General features: G+C 34.7%; 1 protein-coding gene across 11 annotated transcripts in view; it reads right to left on the bottom strand.

Annotated features, from left to right (window-relative positions):
* LOC136846750 (zinc finger CCHC domain-containing protein 8 homolog) overlaps positions 1-24,907 on the bottom strand; it is a 37,780-nt gene that overhangs the window by 3,679 nt on the left and 9,194 nt on the right. Inside the window, exons 4-15 of one of the 11 annotated variants that reach the window (XM_067117947.1) lie at positions 23,048-23,161; positions 20,743-20,886; positions 20,482-20,589; positions 19,377-19,490; positions 16,826-16,933; positions 14,281-14,349; positions 12,419-12,535; positions 9,627-9,739; positions 7,293-7,483; positions 4,283-4,488; positions 1,857-1,975; positions 1,403-1,571 (exon numbers count right to left, since the gene is read on the bottom strand). In XM_067117947.1, coding sequence (XP_066974048.1) covers positions 1,403-1,571; positions 1,857-1,975; positions 4,283-4,488; positions 7,293-7,483; positions 9,627-9,739; positions 12,419-12,535; positions 14,281-14,349; positions 16,826-16,933; positions 19,377-19,490; positions 20,482-20,589; positions 20,743-20,886; positions 23,048-23,161 — 1,572 coding nt within the window. The remainder of the gene's footprint in view (positions 1-1,402; positions 1,572-1,856; positions 1,976-4,282; positions 4,489-7,292; positions 7,484-9,626; positions 9,740-12,418; positions 12,536-14,280; positions 14,350-16,825; positions 16,934-19,376; positions 19,491-20,481; positions 20,590-20,742; positions 20,887-23,047; positions 23,162-24,907) is intronic. The other 10 variants (XM_067117955.1, XM_067117971.1, XM_067117963.1 and 7 more) reach the window with 10 other exon arrangements.

Raw genomic sequence — 24,907 nt, 5'->3', positions numbered from 1 at the left:
TCTATTTTGTGTCTCATTAATGTCCCAGCTTTTATTAACAGTATTTGTTCACTTTCACCACCTAATTACATAAAGGCTTAGATTTCTTTACACATCACTATCTCTTTGATTTTTTCTAATACATTTCATTTGGTCTGCATTGCAATAGCTCAGAGACCTCCCACTCAAGTTGCTAACACACACACAAAGAGATCTAATTAGCCTTGAATGACCGACCCTGATGGAACTTGCACAGTGTGACAACTTACTGGATCTAGCTGTTCTTGTTCCTTCTATGATTGATTATGGTGTCTGGGAATTTGCATGACACAGTCAAGTAATGAAATGGCTTTGTGAATATAAAATTAATCTTGTTAAAGAAATGGCATACTTACTTGAGTAACTTTATAAGTAACTATTTTTTTTTTGTGGAGGACTAATTTATAAGTAACTATTATTTTAGTGGAGGACTAACTTAACTGCACATGTACATCACATATCATATACATTTCTCTCAGTAGATATCTTTTACTTTGGACAACTTGAATATTTCATCTTACTCTTTTTCTTTTTTTTTTTTTTTTTGCTATTTTACCACTTGAAAACTAAAATCTACAAGAAAAAACATTTACCTTATAGTAAAGTATAAGAAAGTATAACAGTTAACCTTTAATGAGAACAATAACAAATAGACAGTCTTTTGTATTGCCAACTGTTTTGAATCCATCAGTGGATTTCAAAATACTAATTAAGACCTGAATTATCCACTTTATTCTTGAACCCTTTATGAACCACCATGAAGAATCTTGCATCGCAACACCAATAAATAATGCCTTCTCTCCTTATTAAAGCTCTGACAACACTTTTGACCTTGATGAATAATAAAACCCCATCTTCTATTGTGAAAGACAAAGGTCAGAGCACAGTCCATGAAAAAAAACTGCCACAGGGAAGGAAAATACAACTGAATATGTATACCCATAACCCAAGAGCTATAAAATGTCAAGATGAACTGTTAAGACTTTCACAATGAGATAAAATGCTCTACCTTTTTTTTCCATACTTATTTCCAATTGAATCCAGTGTGACTACTGATGCCACCTGGTGGAAACTTTTAGAACTGTGATTACATGTGTATGAAAACTCATGGCCAAAATAGCAAAAAAAAATATAAGAAAACAAAATTAAAAAGCATGTACCGAAAATCATGCACAAATGGGAGCAGTACCGCAAAACACGTTCAAGAAAAATACCCACTGCATTATCCCACTTGGAATATCACTTCAGGGGAAATTTTGAATACAAACAAATAATGCCTTGACACTATAAATACTTATTATTATGAAATTTTAAGATAAATGAAATTCATAAATGTATTCACTTTTACAAAGATTCACCTTAAATCAAACTGCCATGTACTTACCATCAATCTCCATTTCAGCTGAAGATAATGAAGTGTCAGCACCCCTTAAATGTTCATCTTTAAGTTTTCTCTTCTTGTATGCACTAACTTTGTTCAACTCCATAACACGCTTAAATTCTGAAATTCTATGCTTGCGTTGCATAGGCAGAAAGTTTAACATCCTCCATTCCTGTAAGGGATATAGTAATTATCATTCAAGCTTCTGAATCCTCTAGTACACTGTATATGCATGCAAAAATTAAAGGAAAAATGATATACTTGTAGTTTAGAGTCGTATAAAATCTCGGTATTCTAAAGAGACTATTTAACAAGACTTACAAAAAATAAAATAAAATATTGAATACTTTATATTATAACTCTTGTTTCATTTATGCATTAATGAAACACTTAAGGCCTTTGACATACAATCCCAAATGACTACATGTAAAAGCAAAGTTAACTGTAAAATACTTACATCACGATAGCCTTTAGGGATATCAACATTAAATCCTGGGTAACCTATCAATTTATCTGGATTGTACTTTACTAATGTAGGTTCTAATTCCCCTTCTTCAGCATCGGGATGAAGTACACCTACAAAATAAATGATACTTGAAACAAGGCAAAAATAACTTGGTAAATACTTGACAGTTAAGACTAGAACTCCATAATGAATGTTAAGATTTGGACATTAGGAAAACATATATCAGTCAATCAGTTATACTAAAAAGGTTTAAATAAATGAACACTTTCTTTTTCTTCCTGATATACCAATCATAAATAGCCTAATTCTGCACAATGGATCTCCATTTGCACCTATTTGTTAAATCCTGTGTCTTAATTTGTAAAAATATTGTTTCATTATGAACACATTGTTCATAAATAGCCTGAACTGCATTTTAAAAAGACGAAGGTAAATGACAGGAGGGATAATGGACAAAGGAGAAAATGATGAGATCAGAAGTCTGTCCTCTCCAAAAATGGTCTGTGTGGCGTCAAAATATTGTATAGCAAGAGAAGTATAATTCATAGAAGACTGAAAGTTCTCACTAATAAAACAGATTGTATAATAGTAACTGGTTACTCCATGGGAACCCCATTCACTGGTCACAAGGCATGAATGACGATGCTCCTAGAAAATACACCACCAATGAGTATCGTGAAAATCAGGAATTAATCATAAAGAGGATGACGATGAAAAGCCCATATCCCTCCCAACCAGTTATACATGGCCTTCCATGCCTATCAGCTCCAACAAGTACACATATAAACACTTATGAGTAAGAGTATGTAGGAAAGTTGAGATGGTACTGTGACATCTTAAGTACCTGCTCTCATAATGGCAGAAGACTCCACACTGAACTTAAGACCAGTGAGGACAAGAGGTCTACCTATGATATATCCAAGCATACCTGGGAAATCATTTGACAGAGCCAGTAGGAACTGTATTCTTCAAAAGTGGTAAATTCCTACACATATACAACAAAAGAGGCCAATCAGAGACAGAAGGGAGCTGTGCGTGCAATAAAAACTGGTTTTGATAGCTCTTACCCAAGAAAGGAAACTGTCCTCATAAAAGATGATGGTAATGCATGGACAACATTGGAATCCATGGTTGATGTGTGCCTCCCTGAAGACCGCTTCCAGTAATAAAATAATAAACAGAACAAAAGACCAAAGACTGGAAAGAGAGACCTCCCAAACCAAGGAACGGAGCCTCCTGAGATGATCAGAGAAGGCAAGGAACAATAAAAATATCATCGTGAGGGTCAAGTCCAGTTAGAAAGCATGAGACAAGGGTTCACAACAGGGTTTGGTGAGGCAGCACACAACCAGCATCAAATGCCAATGTGCTTTAATCTTACAAAATGACAAAATAGGTCCAAAATATTCTAGTTGTTCCCTATATCTACACCATGCTGAAGAACTACCTTAGAGAGAATTGCCCTGTGGCTGCAATCACTGATACAGAGATATTCTTGACATTCTTAAGAAAAAGCTAGAACTGGAATAGTCTACAACAGTACCCTGTTTGTTAGGCCAAACTAACAAATCTTGCCCACTTTTCCTGGTAAGGGTAAGTTGCAGAGGCCCTGCACGAGTTAGCAATAATTGCCGCTATGATCTTAAGCCTATTTTAAGAGTACTCTAAACAACTTCCCCTTGAGAAGATTAAGTGATTCTGGATAGGCTTGAAAACAAAGAAAGTAATGTTCCTTCAAGGCTCCTCCAAGTGAGAAGGATTCTGGCAGTGTCCATGACTAAGTCCAGACCTGGAAACCATATCTGCTGGGCCAGAAAGGTATGATGAATCACCTGGAACCTCACCAAAACAGTCTGAATGGGGAAAAGGCATATGTGTCAGAACTGTCCAACATTTACAGCATTACATAAACTGCCCAGGCCACTGGATCAAGCTGCAGAGAACAGAGCAGCAATAGTCTGGCATTCAACAACATGACAAGATCTGCAAAAGCATTCTCACCACCTGTCGGAGGCCCAAGCAGATATCCGATAGAGACCACCATCATTCTGAAGAATGGGTAAATGAATGAATGAATGAAAGAAGATAAATGGCACAATATTCAAAATGCTAAATACTGGAGGACAACTTGGAATATGGGTGAACACAGCAAGGCTGAATGAAAAAGTAACACCGCTTTGGAGGTGCCTGGCCAGTGGTCTACGCATATGCAGTGGAATCTCTGTCCTTCAGAATTAAACAAGCTCGTGTGACTGGAAAGCAACCGCATGGATGTAAGGCTATTTATGAATAATAGGTTTGTAATGAACAAACATTAAATTAAGAAGGCTACCATCTCAATTATTCTATCCAGTTCTATATTCTGTCTCAAATGTTATTTCAACAGTACTGAAAACTATTAAAACTATTAAACTTACTTTGTCCAAAACCATCATACAGCTTCATCTCACCCTGTCGAACTTCTGCCTCTTTCAGCCAACCAGGAGGATACCCCAAGTAACGCATACGATAAACATGAATAGGTAATTCTCCATACCTAAGTCCTAACGCTTCACGAAGGTTTTCACTGATCTTTCCTGGCTGAAACTGACCATATTTATTGTCACAATCTTCATGGTACCTCCTAGGAAAAAATAATGAATATTTGAATTATTGAAAAATGCCTATTCCTTTCAAGATTTTCTTAGTCATTAAACAACAAGCTACACTGTTTACATGATGGCAATGCTTCATAATCATTGCCAAAAAAATGTGAAAAAGATTAACATGAAATATGTATAGTTTTTTACAAACACAATACATCAGTACTTGAAGTTTGCCACTATCTGATATGACTACTTTTCATTTAACTATTACCAAAAATGTTTGAAAAACCTCTTAGCCTATATCACTTTAAATGGGAAGTACATAAAATGGTTTGATTTAAAGGTTACAGTATGACAGGTCTGCTATGTAATTCAGTCAAGTTTTCTGACTGTCTCCTGTTTATTAGACATCCATTTCTCAAAAACTGTTTCTACCATAGTTGAATAGCTGTACTTACTCAATATCAACATATGAACTGCTTGAGTTCATGGTAGTTAACTGGTAAAACTAGCAAACATTCCAAATTATATTACACCATTTTGAATATTACACAATTACTGTATATGCCGGCACATAAGGCGACTCCGCAGATAAGACGACCCCCCATTTTTCTTGTAAAAATGTAGGTTTAGAGGTGTGTTTGCCATATAAGATGACCTCCAGTTTATTGAATTAAATAACACTATCAGCTGATGTAAACATAAGCAATGGTGAGGTCATTTAAAAAAAATACTGGTACAGTATATAAAGGATAATATTTTATTTGCAATGATTAAAATATTTTAAAAACATTTTGAAACAATTAAAATCCTACAAATTTATCATCAGGTTCATCATCTGATATTATAAGTTCATTGATGATGTCTTGTGATGTATTTGTAAGGAAATCATTGTCTGGATCAAATTCGGAATCTGATGGCGCGTCAGTTTCTACTTCTTCCTTTGCAAAGTTTACTACTTTTAACCTGAAAGAAGCTTCATACTTCCTCCTTTTATATTTACTGATAATTGGTGTGGCCACAATGGGGTCTTGTGATAACTGTATTTGAATAATGGTATACTCTGGATAAAGCTAATAACAAAGTGGGAGCTCGCTCACCCAACGTCTAATTATGGTAAATACCTACAGTAATTACTGTAATTAAAGTTGTTTTCTTTACAGTATCGATAGTTGTGTCCCTAGTGATTCACTCAAATTACCTACGTTTATTACCGTTGTTTTGTTTACAGAGTCAATAGTTGTGACACAGTTACCGGCACTTCAGGGGTTAGCCTATCATTAAACATCTCAGCAGGATTTAAGGCTTGCTTTTTATACTCGGCGTATAAGACAGATCCTCATTTTTGGGGAGATTTTCTAAGGTTAAAAGGTTGCCTTATACACCGACATACAGTGAACCCCCATATTTGCATTGTCAACGTTTGCGGACTCACGATTCGCTGGTTTCTCTGTGGAACATATCTAGCCATCATTTGCGGAAAATTTGCGATTCATGGTATTTTTCACTGAGAAATATTCACTAATTACTGTATTTTCATATATTTTTCATGAATAAATGCACTTTTTGTGATAAAACTATTAAAATATTCAGGTATAAGCATTTTTACAGGTTTTTTCTGTGTTTAAGCTATCAAAATGGGCAGTTCTAAGTGTTTTTAGAGGGTTTTAAGCATTCAAGGTTTGACCCATTTGCGGGGTGTGGGGGGCTGGGACGCGTCCCCCGCGAATACGGGGGTTCACTGTATACGGTACACGTGGTATGTGATGTAAAGAGGTGTTTAACTATTGTTCAGAGGTAATCCTTCAACAACTTGGAATGTCCACTGTTTTGAGCAGTTAACCTACCATTAATGGAAGTGGTTCATATGTTGATAATGAATTTGCAATACATTTGCCAAGAACAATGTCTGGAAGATGGTTTTCCAAATATCATATCATAGTATATTAAATATATCTAATATTAGGGATGACAAAGAATAGTTTTATGATCAAAATAAATGCAATCAGTTTGTACATTGGCAATAAAAAGCTCTTCTCATCAGTTTTAGTTCCTCATCAGTATTTTTTTATTCCTCTTTTACCTTCAAGTCTAAAAATATGCTATGGTATAACCAATGAATGTTTATTTTATTTTAAAAGCCTAAAATATTAATTACTTTGATGTGTTAATCGTAACCGAATGTTTTAATTGGTAATATGGCATAACCTTCTTGTACTGCAGTTGGGATATGCCACTAACAGACAAAATGATTTCTACAACAAGAAATGCAATTCCCTTATTAACTGGAGCCATAGCTGGCAATGAATAACACTATATATAAATGCTAGAAAACAAGCAGTGATCTCTTGTGAGTGTTCACAAGAGAAAGAGAGGTAATGGTTTATATCCAACAGGTTATAGATCTAGTGCAACCAAAACACACGGAGGACTGGGAATGTGAAATCTGTGCCGAATTAATAAAAGAACATCATTACAGGTAGGCTGACAAACTAGACTATAAAACCAACCTTCAAATTTTTATGCATACTGCATTTTCAAGGTCAAGATGAATTATACACCCCAAAAACTAGCAAAAATGAACAATAGCAACTTTTAAATCCATACAAGGCAAAAGAAACATGCATTAAAGAAATGTACCCATAAAGAGAGCCAGGGAAGAGAAGTATTCTTCATCTGTACAAGAGGTCTTCCCTACTGGGTGGAGTTCTCACCTATTGCTAACCACTGCTTTTCTGGCCTCAACAGCAATTCAAGACCGTCAGCTTTTAACTACTTGAGTAAACTTTAATAAAAATAAGTGGCTGGTAATTCACACGGACATAAAGTCAAAGTTACTTACACGCTTGATATTCGACTGTTCTTCTGTTTTTTCCTGTTTGCTGCAATCCTCTGTGGATTTGAAGGCTCTGGACATTCTTGGAAATTATGGTCGCCAAGACAATTGAAGCATGTTTTTTTCGGTTTTGCATCTTGAATCTTTTTGCCCGTATCCATGCTGTATTCAATATCTGAGAGAACTCCAGCAACACCCTGTGAAGAAAATCATATAAAATGCTAGGCATCAAGCACTTTTACAGCTATTAATATCCCATTTCAACAATTATCTTAGTAAATCTTTAATGATTAAAAATATATTCTAGACTAATATCTAGGTAGCTTTATTTTTTTATTTTTAATAAAGCTTATATGAGGAAGATCATCCACTGACGAGAGGCAACTTATAAATGTCTTTAAACCCTCAAACTCAGGAAAAAGAAACATATGATGCTGTCTCAAAACTGTGTACATCAAGTGATTATAAAATTCAAAACGAGTATATTATATGAGATGTACAGCACAAGAATTACACATCCCATTTTTAGCAATACAACAAACCATCTTAGTGACAGTAATGTTGTTTTGGGAGTGGGACCACAAGTGCTTCATTCCTGAAGTGAGAAAATACCTCATAGAAAAGGGGATACCATTTACAGTCCACCTCGTAACAGGCAAAGCTTCTCTGCCATCCCCAATCTCTCAAAATTACCGACCAGAATGTGAAAGTGACCCTTCTGCCTCATAACAAGACATCACTACTGCAGCCACTTAATCAGGGTATCAAGTTGCACCTCATCCTTGGGAGGATTTGTATTATCCTAGATGAAGGCTCTGATTAGTGCATCATGGATGTAAGGAAGAGCTAAGGAATGCAAATGCTATTCCACGTAATGAAGAGTTTTAGATACCCTAATGCCTAAGACACTCAATGCATGTTAGAAACCATTATGGAATGAAGCTGTCAATGATTTCTAGGGCTTCCCCACTATTAATTAAGATATCAAGATCTTAACAGCCATAAGGGAAATCAGCAGGGAAAATATTACTACATGATAAAGGATGGCATTAAGGTGCATACATCACAACATAGAGAAACCCTTACTAATGAGAAATTCAAGGATCTACTGAAATCCTCTCTGACAATGATCATGATGATCCTGAAGGAGAGAAGGAAGAGTCAGGGTTTTGGTGACTCGAGAAATTCTCCAAAGGGTTTCAATAAGCACTGGTCTTCAATAAGATATCTTGAACATAATCCCTACATCTTGTGCATCACCTAACCTAACTGCCTCTAACCATCTTACAACCCTTTCTTGCTGTTCAAACTTATTCTGATCATGGAATTACTAACATTTTAGAGAAAGAGATCCAGGGTTCCAAGTTAACATATTTTATTCTGGTAGAAATACTCAGATGAAGAACAAAAAGAATGCACCTTTTGTGTTCCTAACTGTATGATTCAAATAAAACACAGAAGAATGGGTTGGCCTTAACCATACCTTTGGGATACTATACTGCCCTAATATTTGTAGTGTTTCATCTATAATTTCTCTTCTCCATATTATAGGATCAAAAGCAGGGTGCCTGATCAATTAAGGTACCCTTTATACCCTTTCTATGGGTACTAATTAAGCAGAGGTTTCACCAAGCTTTATGAGAGTATCATGCAACCTTGTAACAATCATAATGCCATCACTTGCTACATTTACTTGGTGGAAGTCAGTGATCCTAAACAAACTCAGTTTTGTGGCTGTCTTTTCTTATAATGACATGGTTTGGATTTCTCTTCCTACTCCAGTTTTCCATAACTTTTACAGTCTTCCCATCCTTAAGAAGTAGGAATACTTTTAGGGTTTGATTCACTCTTTTTGTTTTGCTGTTCTCTTTTCTAAATTCCCTAAACTGGGAGTAAACAATTACATCTGAAATTTGTCTTGTTGGAATCTGACTTTCAAAAGGTACCGGCTTGAAATTCCAATAGCAATTACTCTCAGGTCCAAGTCTGTTTGAATACACTAGTTACATACCATCTGACATAGAAAACAAAAAACATCACTCAACTAGGAAAAATCTTCATGTGGCTCAAACAATGATATGTAGACAAGAAAATAAATCTTCTCTAAAGCCACTTCTACACAACTGAGATTTGCCTTTAATGATGAATGGGGCAGTAGTTTGGTAACATAGTTTTGAAGAGAAAGTGGGTAATAATCAATCAATGGAAGAGCAGCATACATTTGATCATACAAATCACTTCTCAAAGTGTCACATATTTACTAAAGGAACAGCTACAAAAATAAAAGCTAGAATAGCCCATACGGCTACAGAAAATATAAAAACTCTAAGTGGTACTTACAGCATTATACCTGGGTATTTCATGAACTGGATATGGAGAAATACTATCTTCAGGCACATGAATTCCTGCATCACCATCAACATCTAAAGATATTCCATCAATGGTGATGACATCTGAAAAACATTTTAATAATGTGAAAGATCTAAATTATGGAAGAAAAAAAAAATGCCATGGACAAAGTTAGAAATTCAATTATGATACTATGTACTATACTGACAATTACAAAATGTCTATCTAAATTAATTTTATATATATTTAACGACACTGTGGTTAACACAAAAGAAATAATGCAAATGATCAAAGTTACAAAAACATGGATAGTGAAAAACTCAATTATGATTCTATGTAGTTTATACTGACAATTACAGAATCATTTTCCATTTAAATCCATTGCATACAATTAACCTTTTTGCAGTTCACATGTTCCAGACACCTCAGTCCTTGTTATGAAGAAAGAAAAAAAAAAAACAGTTAGCAAGTATGCCTGCATGCATCTACATATTCATGAGTTTCCAGAACTTGACTGCCTCATTCTCTGTGTTGTCTGACCAATTTAGCTGTGAGAAATTTATCAGCTACATTGTACACCTGCAAAAAAATTTCATTCATGTGGATTTTATACATATACAGGGCACAGGGCAAATTCAGTTTTTTGTACTGTCATTTCCTTTACAATTTTTCCTGAGTACTTTTCAATTATGTGAATTCAAATTTGTATACATGAATTTTATGTGAAAGCCGAGGGTCAACTTATATACTTGTGGATTTCTATTATGCAAATTTGCATATACATGCTTAATTAAAGATTACAATTGAAATCCCAATAAATGAAGTGTTTTGTAGGAACATTGTAGCATGATACTGTTTCTTGTGTACTCGCCTAATTGGTCCTAGGTAGCAGTGCACATTAATAAGTGGTAAGAAGAGTCTTTTAAAGCCCAAAAATTCATAAAGGGCCAATTCTCAATGAGAAATTTTCGTTTTCAGACTTTTTAATCTATGGTCATGGCCCAACAACTGGGCAAAATTGAACTGAGCACCCATGCCATAAAGCAAAGGGAAGAAGTGAAAGTATATCGACTGGTAGTTGTTATAAAATGATCTTTTTAGGTTATAGATTGAGAGAACATTACATGTTTGGCAAGATGACATGCCACAGAAATGTACATGTTGATGGCTGAGATTTGCACAAGAAAAGTGCTTAGCTTGTATTAATGGTTCAATAAGGTGGTTGAAGCAAATGACAGCAAGTTGAAAGCTAGCAAAGAACAGATGGCTAGGTAAGTTAAGTCTTTTAATCTGAAGACCTTGAAAATCATGGGAGAATTAGCACCTGCTGATACAGGGGAATTATTCTTTGTTCCCAGATGCCCTTAGGTATTAACAAATTTTCTTTTACTGTGATACAAAAGACAATAAAAAGTGCCTAAATTATTTAGTGATGAACTGGCTGCCCATGTGTGACAGTAATTTTGTTTAATGTTGTATTCAATAAGTAAGTATTATGGTCCCCATTTTACTTTAATATTTCTTTTAGTATAAACTTTAAATAAAAATTTAATTTATCAGTCCAGTGACTTTTGTGGGATACTGTTCAATTTATATACTGTGTTCCTTTTGAATTTTATGATCATTTGATGTAAACAATTTTGAGACAATATCTTCTTTTCTTTATTTTCTCCTTAATCAAAGTTTTTTAGACATTTACTAGACAACAAAATGACTGCTTCTACCTTCTACCAGATGACGCACACCCTGCCTGATGAAGCTTAAGAAACTTGCTTCTTCTTTATCTTTTTCAGTGGAGCTTCTGAAGAACAGCATGGCGAAAATAAGACTCGTAAAATAATAGGTTTGCATATGAGAACATTAATTACTTTTAAATAATTATTTTGCTTCAATTAACTTTTAAGACCTCTCTCCTCTATTCCACTTTTTAACCTTTTAAACACGATGAACTTCTCCTTCAGTGCATGAACAGCCCTGCTATTTGGCTAATTTTTCTTCAATAACTCCAGTAGTAGTCCCAGGATGAAACAACTTGTTTGTATGAAGAAAAATATATCAATAAAATTATCATATTGTCATTTTCACAGATCTATGATGATGATGACATTTTTCACTGATTCTACCTATGGTAAAAAATGCTGTAAAATGCATGCAGCTGAACTATATATCTGAAAAACTAGGACATTTTTTACTACAAGATGGAAAAACATACCACCACAAGATGGGATTGAAGTATGCCCTTAAAACCATAGCATTTACAAAAAAAGCAAATCTTTCTTGCAAAAAACAATAATCAGGCTACTCTAAGTACAAAACATTTTCAAAAAACTGTTAAAATAATAAAACTAGCTAACATCTAATTTCCACATAACAAAGTACTGTATTAAGAACAACCAAGTTAAAATCTGTTATGTCCTAAAATATTTTCTCCTTTGGAAGCCTAGACTTACGGATGTATATTTTAAGGAGTGATTATCAAAGTTGTAATAAACTTCTTTTATTTTTATTAGTATATACTTCCCCCCTGGGAAAGTGATACACTATACAAGCATTCCTCAATTATCATGTGGTCATCATGAGTTAATTCTTTTTTTAGCATGCATGGTCTATATGTGAAACTAAAAACATTGAACTAGTACATATATTGTTCTAAGAACATATAAATAAAAAAAAAACTTCAATACAACTCACTACCCACAACTTAGCATGCAATCTTTCTAGACAAATAACTGAGGATATGGTTAACATGACAGCACACTGAAAGTGACCAGAGTTTCACTTGCCAGCGTCTTTATTTTCCTCATTCACGATGACTTCTCCGTCCATGTCAAGGAAAAACATGTCCTTCATGGAGGTCAAATCACTTTGCTTATCTGTATCACTATCTTGTGAGGTGTTTGCTATAAAAAAAGATTACAGGATTACTTTTACATCAGTTACATTTTCTTAATGAAGAAAAAGACTTTACCATAAAAAAATCCCATTTAACAATGTACTAACTATACATTTCCAAAACAACTTCACATAGCTATGTATACAAAATTGCAAGATTTCAATTCATTTCACAGAACGTTTATGCAAATTTTTCAACTGTTAAAAAATACAACTGAAAATAAATAAATATTTGAAAATGCTTGTAAGAGAAGAGCTGAATGAGTGGAAAGAGTATGGTCTTGAGGATAAATGGATACTAGGAACATGGGGGACATAAATGTTAACTTGAATGATGGAGGGATGGAAGAAGATGATTTGTAAAAGTAATAGGAAGTAAATATAATGGGTGATGGTAGGATGACACTGGAGATAAGCCACAGAACTAGTGAAAGAAGGAAGTTGGTAGGATATATGCAAAAGGTATGGAAACAGGATTGTCTAAAAATCTAAAGTTGTATGAATACTTTGATGAACAAACTCTCCTTTACAGAAGTGAAGTAAGAGAGTCACATGGAAATGAAAGAAAAAATGCCGAGTGTTATGTTGAATTGTTTATATAGTCATGCAGATTGTAAAAAGTTACAAGGTCAAAAATATGGACCGCTGTGTTTCGAAATGGTTTGTTCCTGTGAAAAAATGGGTGTCATATAGCTGATGAAAAGAGTATAATTCTGAAGAAGTATCAGATGAAAGAGAAGAGGGAATGCAAGATTGGGCCTGTAATCTCTCTAGTCTCAAAAACCTAAAGTCACCTTGGCAACTCCAAGTCAACATCTACTATACAGATGATGGATTCCTGTCTTTTGAGCTTCCCATCACTACACTGATAGCTGATACCACTTCAGACAGAACAGAAGATGGAGGGAAACAGCCAAGCAAGGATATGATAAGCCTATATCATTGCCCCAGTTTTTTGCTTTACCAAACTGGGGACTTAGCAGCTTTTATAAAAAGCTGATAACTTGAGAAGTTTCCATGCAGTTTCTCTGTAACCTTTTCTGCTTCATATATGTACACCTTCATAAAGTTCCCCATCACTTACTGGCAGGAGTGGGTCCCTGGTTTAAAGGTTTAATAGTTGCTCATGAGCAGCAGAGGTAAGTGACAGGCCACAGCGTTGCAGCAAGTCATTAAACACCTAATATACTCATATGACCAGCACCCACGCCACCTATCTACCTACATAAGGACCAGTAGGAAACAGACTGGCTCCTCGTAACTCCACAGGTAGATCTATGGATGTGCATAAACCTTCAACCTTAGTCGACAGGAGAGGTAAGGCCATTTGTTGCCATGAGCAGAACTCGAACATAAGGCTACTAAACTCAGACGTCCAGGAAAAACCAAACTACCACGACCACAGTACTGTTCTGGTCTTGAACTTAAAGGCCTTACTTGGATGGGCTCTGGTACTAATTCTTAGCAAGTTACCTACATGAGGGTGAATGTACTACTGCAACAAATCTATGCAGCTGCCTTCTGATGGGTCCAACCCAATAACAAGAGGCTACAAGTCTAAGACATATTTTGATGAAAATTCCTCATGCTGTTCCACAAACATCCATACTTGCATGAATAACAAGCTGGCAAAAATATTGTTAAAAATACAAATAACAGGTAGCTTGCAGTTACAGTTCTGGATACTGATTATTGCAAATAATAAAGCCAAATTTTGATGTTTAAAAGCAAGAAATCTCACATGTATACTAACCATCAGAACTACTTATCTCCTCTGAGCTTATTATTTCAGGATTGTTTAATCTCTTTAATAAGGGTTTATCTGAAAAAAGAAGGACTTGTGTAAATTAAATAAAAATGGAACTTCCCTTTGAAGTCAGGTTTCTTATATCAACAAAAAAAGAAGCTATATACACTGAAAACATAAGGAAAAAATATTAACTACCAAGATGTTATGAGACAGATACTAAATTTAGAAGCTACTTTCCTCTTGTTGACTTGTTATTGAAGGAAAAATTGTAAAAATAAAAAAAAAGGCATACGACAAGCTTCCAAAGAACAAATGTCTAAATATGAACAAAGAAAACAAAAGAGAAAAACAGAAAAGTATCAAATACAGAAACACAACATTATCTTTTAAAAATAAAATAAAATTTTCATGCACAAACTCATTTGGTTATGAAAGTTCTTGCGAGTGTGTGTGTGTGTGTGTGCGTGGGCCCAGTAAATTTCAGGCAGTCAACAAAGAAAAGAGAAGAGAAGATCTCCTCCACTAACCCTCCAGTGACAGACCTAGCAATTGTTTGTGTCATCATGAACACTGCAAGACTGATTGTTTGATCTAAGGTTCTTTTGTATGCATGTCCAGTGCAGTTATCTGTCACTAAAAGAAAATATATTTCTAAATACATAAAACAAATAAATGTGGAAAAGATACATGTTATATAAGAATGTAAGTCTTGGTTCCTAGTGAAGTTTGCTTTCATTTCATACAGCAAGTATCTTGTGATATTACACACTTTTGTTATGTATGTGATTTGTAATGAATTTATTAGAGAATTATTTTATTCTAATGCACAAATACATCGTTGGAATCTCAAGCTGAATTGCTTTGTGTCTGCAGCCATAATTTTAGAATCTCAAGGGATTGGGTAAGTTTAGTGGAACAGGAAGAGCAAAAACCCAAAGTCATGTACTAATACATTATATACTTGAACAGATAAGTTAGGTTACAATGTATCTCTTGAATTAGCACTGCTACACTTTCTGGATAAGGTCATCACCAACTATGAACATCAAGCTGCTCACACTCAAGCAAGCCTGCAAATGAACTCCAAACACAAAGGGCAAACTTCAGCCCCCTCCATGAACTGTGCATGTGCATTAGACATGCTGGTGCGATAGGGAAAGCAGATAGATTACTGGTTCATTTCAAAATATCTCCTGCCTTTTCTTATGTCTCTTTAGCTCTTGGTATGCCTGTACAGTATTCATTTCCATTAATTCTCTAATATCTGGGGTCTAGTACCTAATCTTCTGTCTGCTGAATACCAGTTGGCTTTAATGTACCATTATTTTCTTCCTCCACAAAACAAGTAGTGCCACGATGCTTCTCTAAACTCTACTCGAGATTTCCTATTGAAGGAGGGGTCTGTTGTTTATATAACATTAATCACCTACAGCTAGATTTGCAGACCTTGTAACCAATATCTAAAGGTCCCCCTCTAACTTCTACTAATATTACTTGCTTTTGCTAGTATTTGCGTAATACCACTGACTTTCTTTCATTCTTCAACACCTGTATTCTTTTTCTTTTTTTGCTTGAATGTGTCCTATCATTCACCCACAGAAATTCTCTAGCTAGAAGATTAAATAAAAACGACACACTGACTTTGTTTCATCTCCACTCATGTGGGAGGAAATAAGGCTCTCAGTTTTTATATTATGTGGAAGAATGATCAGCTCATTCAACACCCAACACACAGCAATCCTAAATTTAAAAATTACCTCATATCATAATTACTAGTGCTACAAAGCTTCCTATTTAATGTCCATATTCTCCTCTTTTTCACCGATTCCCCTCACATGACAACTCTGATACTTTCACAGTACAGGCAGTCCCTGGTTATAGGCGGGCTTGGTTATCACTGATCCGGTTTTACGGCGCTTGTCTAACGAAAAAAATTGGCGATTTTCGGCGCCGATATGTGGCGATTTCCGCTTATTGGTGCCGATGCATACCTAACAGAGGCGCCAATCTCCAGTTATTGGCAATTTTTGGTTACTGGTAACTTTCGCTTATCGTCACGCCGTCGGAACGGAACCCCCACCGATAACTGGGGACAGCCTGTAGTCGGTAAGCTTTCTCCTCAATTTTGTTTGGGAGGATTGTTGCTCAAGTAGCCAAATCTTGACCCCAAAGTAACTGATGTTGGTATCATAATTAAGCGCTTTACACACACACACACACACACACACACACACACACACACACACATATATACATATATATATATATATATATATATATATATATATATATATATATATATATATATATATATATATATATATATATATACCATCTTCAGTTTCCTCTCCTAACCCTTAGTCTGACTGTCAAAAATTTTAGCTTTTTATGTTTTAGCCAGTTGTACGTCCAGACATATTGCTCCTAATCCTGCTACTCTAATCCTCTCTAATCCTATGCATTCCATGAGATTCTCTCCACATGGAATCATGGGAAGTATCTATACTTTGCATGATTACCAACACTGTAATGACATATGAGTACTTACCTTTCACTTTTAGTGATTCATTTTCCTTTTCTATACTTGATGTTGAAATTTCTCCATCAGTGAAAGGATTGGCTGGAAAAATACCACGATCTTCCTTTTCAGATGCATCTGGAACAAACCGTAATTTTATCATACAATGTTAAACAATGACTAATGATGCACATACAAAGAAATAAAAAAGAAACGATTCATATATATATATATACATATATATATATAGTGATTTATCCTCTTTTTCTAAATTCAAGATTAAAATAATGCCATCAGTAAATGGGTTGGCTGGAAAAATTCCATGTATTTCCTTTTCAGTAGAAGTTTCTTAAATGATCACATCATCAAACAAAAATGAACAATGAAAATGTACATTTTCCTACACTTGGTAAAAGTAATTTCAGCACAGTATTAAATTCATCTGACTACTTAAAGTGAAACAAAAAATTTTTTGCTCTGACATTCAAAGTTTATTCACCTAATGTGGAATTATAAATTTCCCAATGAACCATAACCTTCAATAAAAATGCACATGATCATAACCTACATTAAGAGTTTTAATTTGGCATCTACATGGCAAGCAACCTGCACTTTCTGGAAGTGTTGCAATAGAGTTTATTATAGTATAATACATGCAATGCAATTATAAATATACATCGGTTGCCCAGAGAAAAAGAACAAGAATAGTATTTGAAAGGTAGTACAAACTAAAACATACTTCATTCATTTGCAATTTATGACAATACTATAAAATATAATGTAATGTACTTCCAGGCATTAAAGGCATAATTTTTTAATGAAATAAGCTGTGGAAATTTTACCATATATCCCACAGGGCAAAGGTTACATTTTTCTTAGGCGTATCCTAGCCTGAGAGGACGCTTATCTTTGCCAGACAGTAATCAGAACTCTTGTACATGACATCTGAATGAAGCTCATAAATTGAATTGAGTTAAAATAGTAAATAAGCAAAAGTAATACAAAAAACAAGGTAAAAATAAGCATAGTCATAAAAATTCATCCTCGTATTGGCAGACTGTGGTATATACGTCAACAGATAAGTAGTAACTTAAACTGTAGTGTATACTGTATAAATATTCACTCTTCTCAAAAGACCCTGACTTTAAGGGAACTTATCGGCTGACAAAAATAAAATTACAGTACAGTACATTAATTGGGCTTACTGGTAAATATTACTATCCTAAGGCTATCATAACCAAGCATATTTGTGTTCTATTTGTCTGATGCTTTTACAAAATTAAATGGTAACAACGTGCAAAACATTCTCAGGTTTTAAAGATAAAAATATTTTTTCTTATTTAAAACATCTGAATTGCACGAACTGTAATATTTATTCTATCTGAGATGTCTTGCTTGTGGTTTTTAAAAATCTAATTGTGTAATAAAATTATTCCATAAGGGGGGGGGGGGGACTGACTATTCCTACTCGGGAAAGACTGGGAGAAACTTAAATCTGCATAGATAGGAACATCTAAGCAATAACCAAACAAGACAGAAACAACATACTGGCTGTACAACTGTTGGAATAAAAACCCCCCAAGATAAATTTTAAAGAGAGCAAATTAGCAAATAACAGCTATGACCCAAAAAAGGCAGAGTAACATTACTGAAGGGGTACTCGTCAACTTTATATAATAATAGAAAACAATACATCCAGTGGCTCAAATAACAGACAACAATCAATTCTACAAGACTCTGGCCTGTTGGATCTCATCTAATGGTCAAACTGGGCATTTGGAGGCATAAACAAAGCATGGATGGTAACAAGGACCTAAATATGTATGAATAGGTCACTGAACTGAAAATTGTATTAAATAGACTCTCTGGAGACGTTAGCAAGAGCTATGGCGAGCTAAGAGCATTATTTTGTAGTAAGCTGTATCAGTAAAAGATGTGAGGTAAGATCCATGATGAAATATGTTATCAGACTTCTAATATATTAAAAACATATCTTCAATACACTAGAAGTCTTGTAACATTAACTTCATTGTGGATCTTCTCTCAGTTTCTGGGAAGTATGACATAGTACTTTTATATTTAATCAGTAAAAGATGTTATATATAACATGCAAATTGACATGCAAAATTCACTTAATGTGTCTCTTTCTCCAATTCTCAATTGGAATATGATATTTGCTGACTTGTCAAAATGAGTTAATGTAAAAAATTAAAATGATTTAGTACAAGGTAATTCTGTATGGTTCTAAAAGTCAGGGAATACCTGGATATTGTTAACCTTTTTGGAGACACATAATTATTAAATTAATTGCCAGAAATAAGGCCGCAGGCACATGTGCTAAATTATCTGAGCCATCTGATCTTTTCTCATCTTAGTAATTAACATTTTGGATTAATGCAATTGAATGGAAACAAATAAAATATATGAAACAAAAACACAACATTATCAAATCTTGCAACAGGCAGGATGGCATTCAAATACTAACTAGTATACAGCACATAAAGGATATTAACAGTAAGAAAGATTTCACTTGGGAGCCTACATTTAACTAAATCATCTGTACAGTAACACTTTTACATACCCTTCATTTTCAACGATTTATCATCTTCTACTGTAGTATTTGGTGTTAACGCATCATCTTCAGCAAATGGGCTGGCTGGATATATACCACTGTCTTCATTTTCACAAGGTGTTTCTAAAATGATAACATCTCCATGAAAACATGAAAACGTACATTGTATAATGAAATAATTTTTCAAAATCTATGTTACCATGATAGTGTTTGAAATTTCCATTACGTGGTCAGGGTACACTACTTTAAAGCAAAGAATATTATGTTATGCACTGTACATGCAAGCTTTATTCCTAATTTTGGAATATTCTATTACCTGAGGTAAAGTTCATCTGGTATAAATTCATTATACCCTAGGTATCATAAGAGCGTTTTCAATAGACTACCTCAAGGTAGGCCTCACAAACTTTTGGCATATTAAAATTTAGCTATAAAAATTTTTTTTTTTTATATCTAAACTAGTCTTTTTTCATCATAATGATTTTAGCTCATCCCTTAATTCATCTCTATGTAAACATAATCAAGGTTCTATGTTAACTCTTTTCTTATGTTCTTGAGAATAAATGTACAGTAGTTGAATTCTGCAGAATTTTCTTGCATAACTTTAGTGGAGTTGGCTGTTTTTATATCCAGTTCAAAACTAAGTCACAATACACCTGTATACCTGAAATCTCACTCTTATATAACAATTGAAATTTTGCTCTTTGCCATATTGTATTTTGACACATTTACTTGGTACCAATGGTTTCAATCTTTGTTTCTAACGTTATATATTTTGTGAAATGGCATAATTTATGACAGAACTGAGGTGCCTGAGCAAATTCAAAATTATACCTGAATTATATTCGTATTTACAAATGAATGACTGAAATACCTTAGATTACAGTTTCTGAGGGTCTAACTCTCTGAAAAATGTTTAAGAACCAATTTCAAAACAACTCAGTAAAATAGAGTTGTGCTAAACAATGACTTGCTGTACACCACATTCCTCTCCTCTGAAGTCATTAATTGGCTGGCCACTTTATGTGGGAAGAGCTACCATATACGAGTAACTTCAATACTCTCTATGAGCATATACCAGCTGTCACCAAAACTACATACTAAATAACTATACCTGCTTCAATGTTATCTTTAGACAAGTCATTACACTGCTCTTCATCATCATTTTCTTTGGAGCACTGACTCTTACATACATCTGCAGTTTTTTCAGTTTCATCACCACCTGTAATTACAAAAAAAAATTTAAATCCCTTAATTCAAACTTAATTTAATATTGCTCTGATAAAAAACAACAGGAACTGCTGTACATCATACCACTACTCAACCTTTGTGTATAACTACTTATAATTACAAAGTACTTTTATATGAACATTACCTGCATATTTTTTGGATGAGTTTAATACAGCCACATCATCTTTATTTCTGGCAGTGCCATGTAAATCACTTTTGATTATGCTTACATCTGAAGAATCACTAGAAACAACTATAGCATCAACATCAGCACCTGAGATGAAATTACCTTTGAATGTTATGGTTAAAAATTGTTTGAAATGTGATGACTTTCCTTTATATCCTAACTACAACCAGTCAACTCTAACCAACAAAACTGCTTCAATTTCCATAAAATACAGAAAGTATATAAAACACAGGATGAATAAATACCATATAATATTTCCTGTCTAACGAAGAAATCCAGCAAGGAAGGTTAAAAAGTCTCATTAGAAAGCGCTGCAAGAAAATGGGTAGGCTACATGCAAGGAAGTTCAAAGCACCCTATACAAGCATTGCAATAAAGTTGACTACTAAATGAAAAAAGAGCATGCACTGAAAGAATTTTTGGAAATGAAACTTAAACTGTTCATTGAAAATATGATGAATGCAAGCCAAACACTGTTTACATGAATGGCATGTGAAGCTCATTAACTGACACCAACTTTAAACAGTATAGGCCTAAACTACCTTTTAATTAAAATTTTATGAGTAAGGATATATACCAACAGTTGCAATCTGATATAAAAAGTTAGCAAAACACACATCTTTACATACATAACAGTATACACTTTCCTCGTAGTAACCTCTTATCTAAGTCTCCCTTTCCACTTATATGGGTAAGCATCCAGGTCCCTAAGCACTCCTATTGGTGAAAACTAATCATCACTGAGAGTCTGCTAATCGAATAACATCTGCAGTCTTGTCCCTGAAAATTTTACTACTTTCATCTTAATCATTTTGTATTAACTATTTCTTCCTATATTTCTTGCATTGTTCTCTCTTAGTGAGCATTTAGTAATTACGTGTAAGATGCTTCAGTAGGGACTCCTCCTCCTCCTCTTTTCCTAGGCCATGTATCATACTGTTCACCTCTAAAGCAGACAGTGTACTGTAGTGGCATTTGGAAAGTGGGTTTGTATGACGAATTTTGTGTTTTAGTTTTTCGTGTTTGTTTCGTTTGATGATTTTGTTATTTTTCCATTATGCTTGTTTTGTATGTGTTTTTGTTTGTGAATGCTTGATGTGTTTGAGTGTTCATGTCTTTTTCTTTTTTGCTGCACTTGAGTGACGGATGGTTGAACTCCCCTTCACCTGTAATAGGAGAATTCCACTGGCAACTACCAAATCAGTTGAACAGCTGGAGAGGTCGAAACCAGCTGATTACAGTACAGTACAACTATGGGACGTCACTTCCTCAGCCACTGTTATCATAAAGCACTGGCGAAAGAGGACAACAGACAATAAGCAGGTAAGACATAAGTGGTTGTAATATGGCGCTAGTGGAAGGATATTCAAAACGATTTTCCGAAGGCTCATCTGTAATTCATTCAGCTTTTAAACCTGGATTCAGTTTTCTGCAAGGAAATGTACTGCTTAGACAGAAGAAACAGAAAACTATTCCCGAGAATGCAGAAGCCTTAAGTATAGGATGTGAAAGGAAGAAATCACCTCAAAAAGGGAGACAGAAAAAGAGTAAGATTGAAAAGTTTGAGGTGAATCAAGGAAGTGAAAAGGTTACTGAAGAAGTTGGCGTTGACAGTGAAAACTATGAAAGGTTTTGTATTAAGATTAATAGATTAGGTTATGGTTCTTAAGATGGTCACTGTAGTATTAGGGTTAATGAATTAGGAGGGATAAATAAGAGTTTTCTTATTTAATCTCTAAATCTGTTCCCTGTCACCCACCTCCAACAGTGTGTAAGAAAAAACCCCTACAACAATAAAAATTGACTTTTGAAGGAGTGTTGGTTTTCTAAAACAGACAGGAGTGGGTGTCTTGAGTAAGATTAATCAAGCTTAAGACTAGTAACCTTGTCTAAGCTTGCCTGTGGATGGCTCAATGCCTAATTCTATGGGAACAAAAATTATTTACAAGGGGCTGGGCACCTTAACCCCCATGAATCTGGAGAAACAACAGTACATTCATCACCCATATCCTAAAAATGAATCTTCTATGTCTTATAAAAATGTTAAGCCTGTTTTCTACCATTCTTATGCCTTCATACTTGATTTAATTACAAACCAAGACTGTTCTAACACAGCTCAGTCTTTATCTAACCCAGATAGGTGGAAAGGGACACTCCTCTCCTTTATGGAAGCAACTGCTACCTTGGATGAAGGCTTATGTTAAGGTAATGGCTCTGTACAGAAAAAAAAAATGACCTTTTGGAAATTACAAGTGAAACTTACCACTCGAACTATCCTCTATTTCTTCGCTAGAATATACCGCATCAACGGTCCAAAAAGAAGCCTCACAGCCATCTGAGCTTCCAGAGGAACTCAATATTATTATGATACTTGAACCTAAAGGCAAGATATTTCAAACTAATTTGTAATAAAAATGAACATTAATTTTCATGTACAAACCCCTTTTCTTGTAATGTAGGCCATTTTGAGTAAAAAATATACCTTCCCCTAGAAACCCATTTTCCTTTCAAGAACAAGCAGCTCTGCATGTACGCCAAGTGGTACTCTAGTGTCTCTAAGCCAACTGGATCAATTTTATGTTAAAACCAGACTGAAAAAAAGGAGGGGAGTTGGGAGGAGAGACCTCCTAATTAGAAGTAATTTTTGTATGAAAAAAATCTTTTTAAAATTACCCATCTTACAGCAAGCCACTTTTTCATAATATAGCACAAAACACTATTTAGGAGAGAAGGATTGAGCTAGCAAAATCCTGCTTCCCAAGTAAAACCCAGTAGGGATCTAAGTGCAACAAACAATAATAAGTAAGAGTAACAGTGAAGCTCTAAGCTGAAAAGATAATAATCATAAATTGTAAATGGATTTAAAAATGGTAAAGAGCTGATTAGAACAGAGATATTATGTAAAATCAAGAGAGCTGAAAAACTTGTACTACAACATAGTACCATGAAAATATCAGATATGAAAGAATAAAAGAAAATGAAAATTAAACTAAATGACATAGTAACTGAATGGTTATAAAAGTCAGGGGATCTTTGGCTGCTGTTGTCTAGCTGGCAAACACAAAGTGATTTAGTTACCCACCAAATACTGTACCTGAGCAGGCCTTAAGCAAGTCTAAGTAAAGGGTTTATGATGAAGCAAAAACTAATTGTCACAGTCACTGTACGTCATTAGTTAAGACACCAAAAATACAAATTAAACTACCAAAAACAAACTTGAATACAGTTTACACAAAATATGCAAAGAAAATATATCTGAAAGGAAGACTGAAGCATACTGTAATATACCTTGTGAAGTACTTACACTTGGCAATAATTACAATCACCATGAAGGTATAGTAATTACTAACATGGTGGATACGTGACAACATGAAAGTAAGTTCCTCGTTGGATGAGTCAGAGTTCTTGGCTAGCAACATGCCAAAAGAATTAGAACCAGTTCATTTCTCGTATAATGTGGTTCAGACCACAGAAACTGATCCTGGCATAAGTGCAGATGTTAAGTCTATTTCGCCAGCTATCTGCAGCTTGGTCTGGCTAAACTAAGGTATACTTTTAACCAATAAATAATGATTGTCTGAGCAGAGTTTCTATTACTACCTGCCTTTTAAATAACCTTTCAACTAATAAAACAATTGTTGTTTGAGGCATTTTGTTGACCACAAAATGGGCTAAATTACATACTGTAAAAGGTTTGTCACGAAATATGAATTTTGAACAACACAAGATTTAAACAAAAAGCCTTTCTTACAATTCAGCTAAACAAGCCATGCAAAATGCATTGTTACTGTTTTCAAAATTCATCTTTCACTTCTAGATATGCTTAAACACCCACCACCTGTGGAGACACAAATATTGAGTAGCTGTTTCAAAACTTGAAGTGCTAAGTCACCAATTGGTGGCCCTATACCTCTAAGAGCAGGCCCCCTTCTCAACTTGTCAAATTCTCTCATTCAGCAGTACCTCTAGACTTGAAGGTGTGACTCAAGCATGAGGTTTTGATCAGAGAGCCTGTAAAGTGCCTTGAGAGCTGCAGGATTTGTTGAATCCTGCTTTTGACCCTCAGCCCCCATCCCCATCCTAGTCTCTACAGAAGCTGGGGCAACCTGAATTTCAACAAAGG

Source organism: Macrobrachium rosenbergii, chromosome 2 (assembly GCF_040412425.1).
Source record: "Macrobrachium rosenbergii isolate ZJJX-2024 chromosome 2, ASM4041242v1, whole genome shotgun sequence".
Taxonomy (NCBI): Eukaryota; Metazoa; Arthropoda; class Malacostraca; order Decapoda; family Palaemonidae; genus Macrobrachium; species Macrobrachium rosenbergii.
Note: the sequence above shows the minus strand (reverse complement) of the source record. Positions and strands in the feature narration are given on the sequence as shown.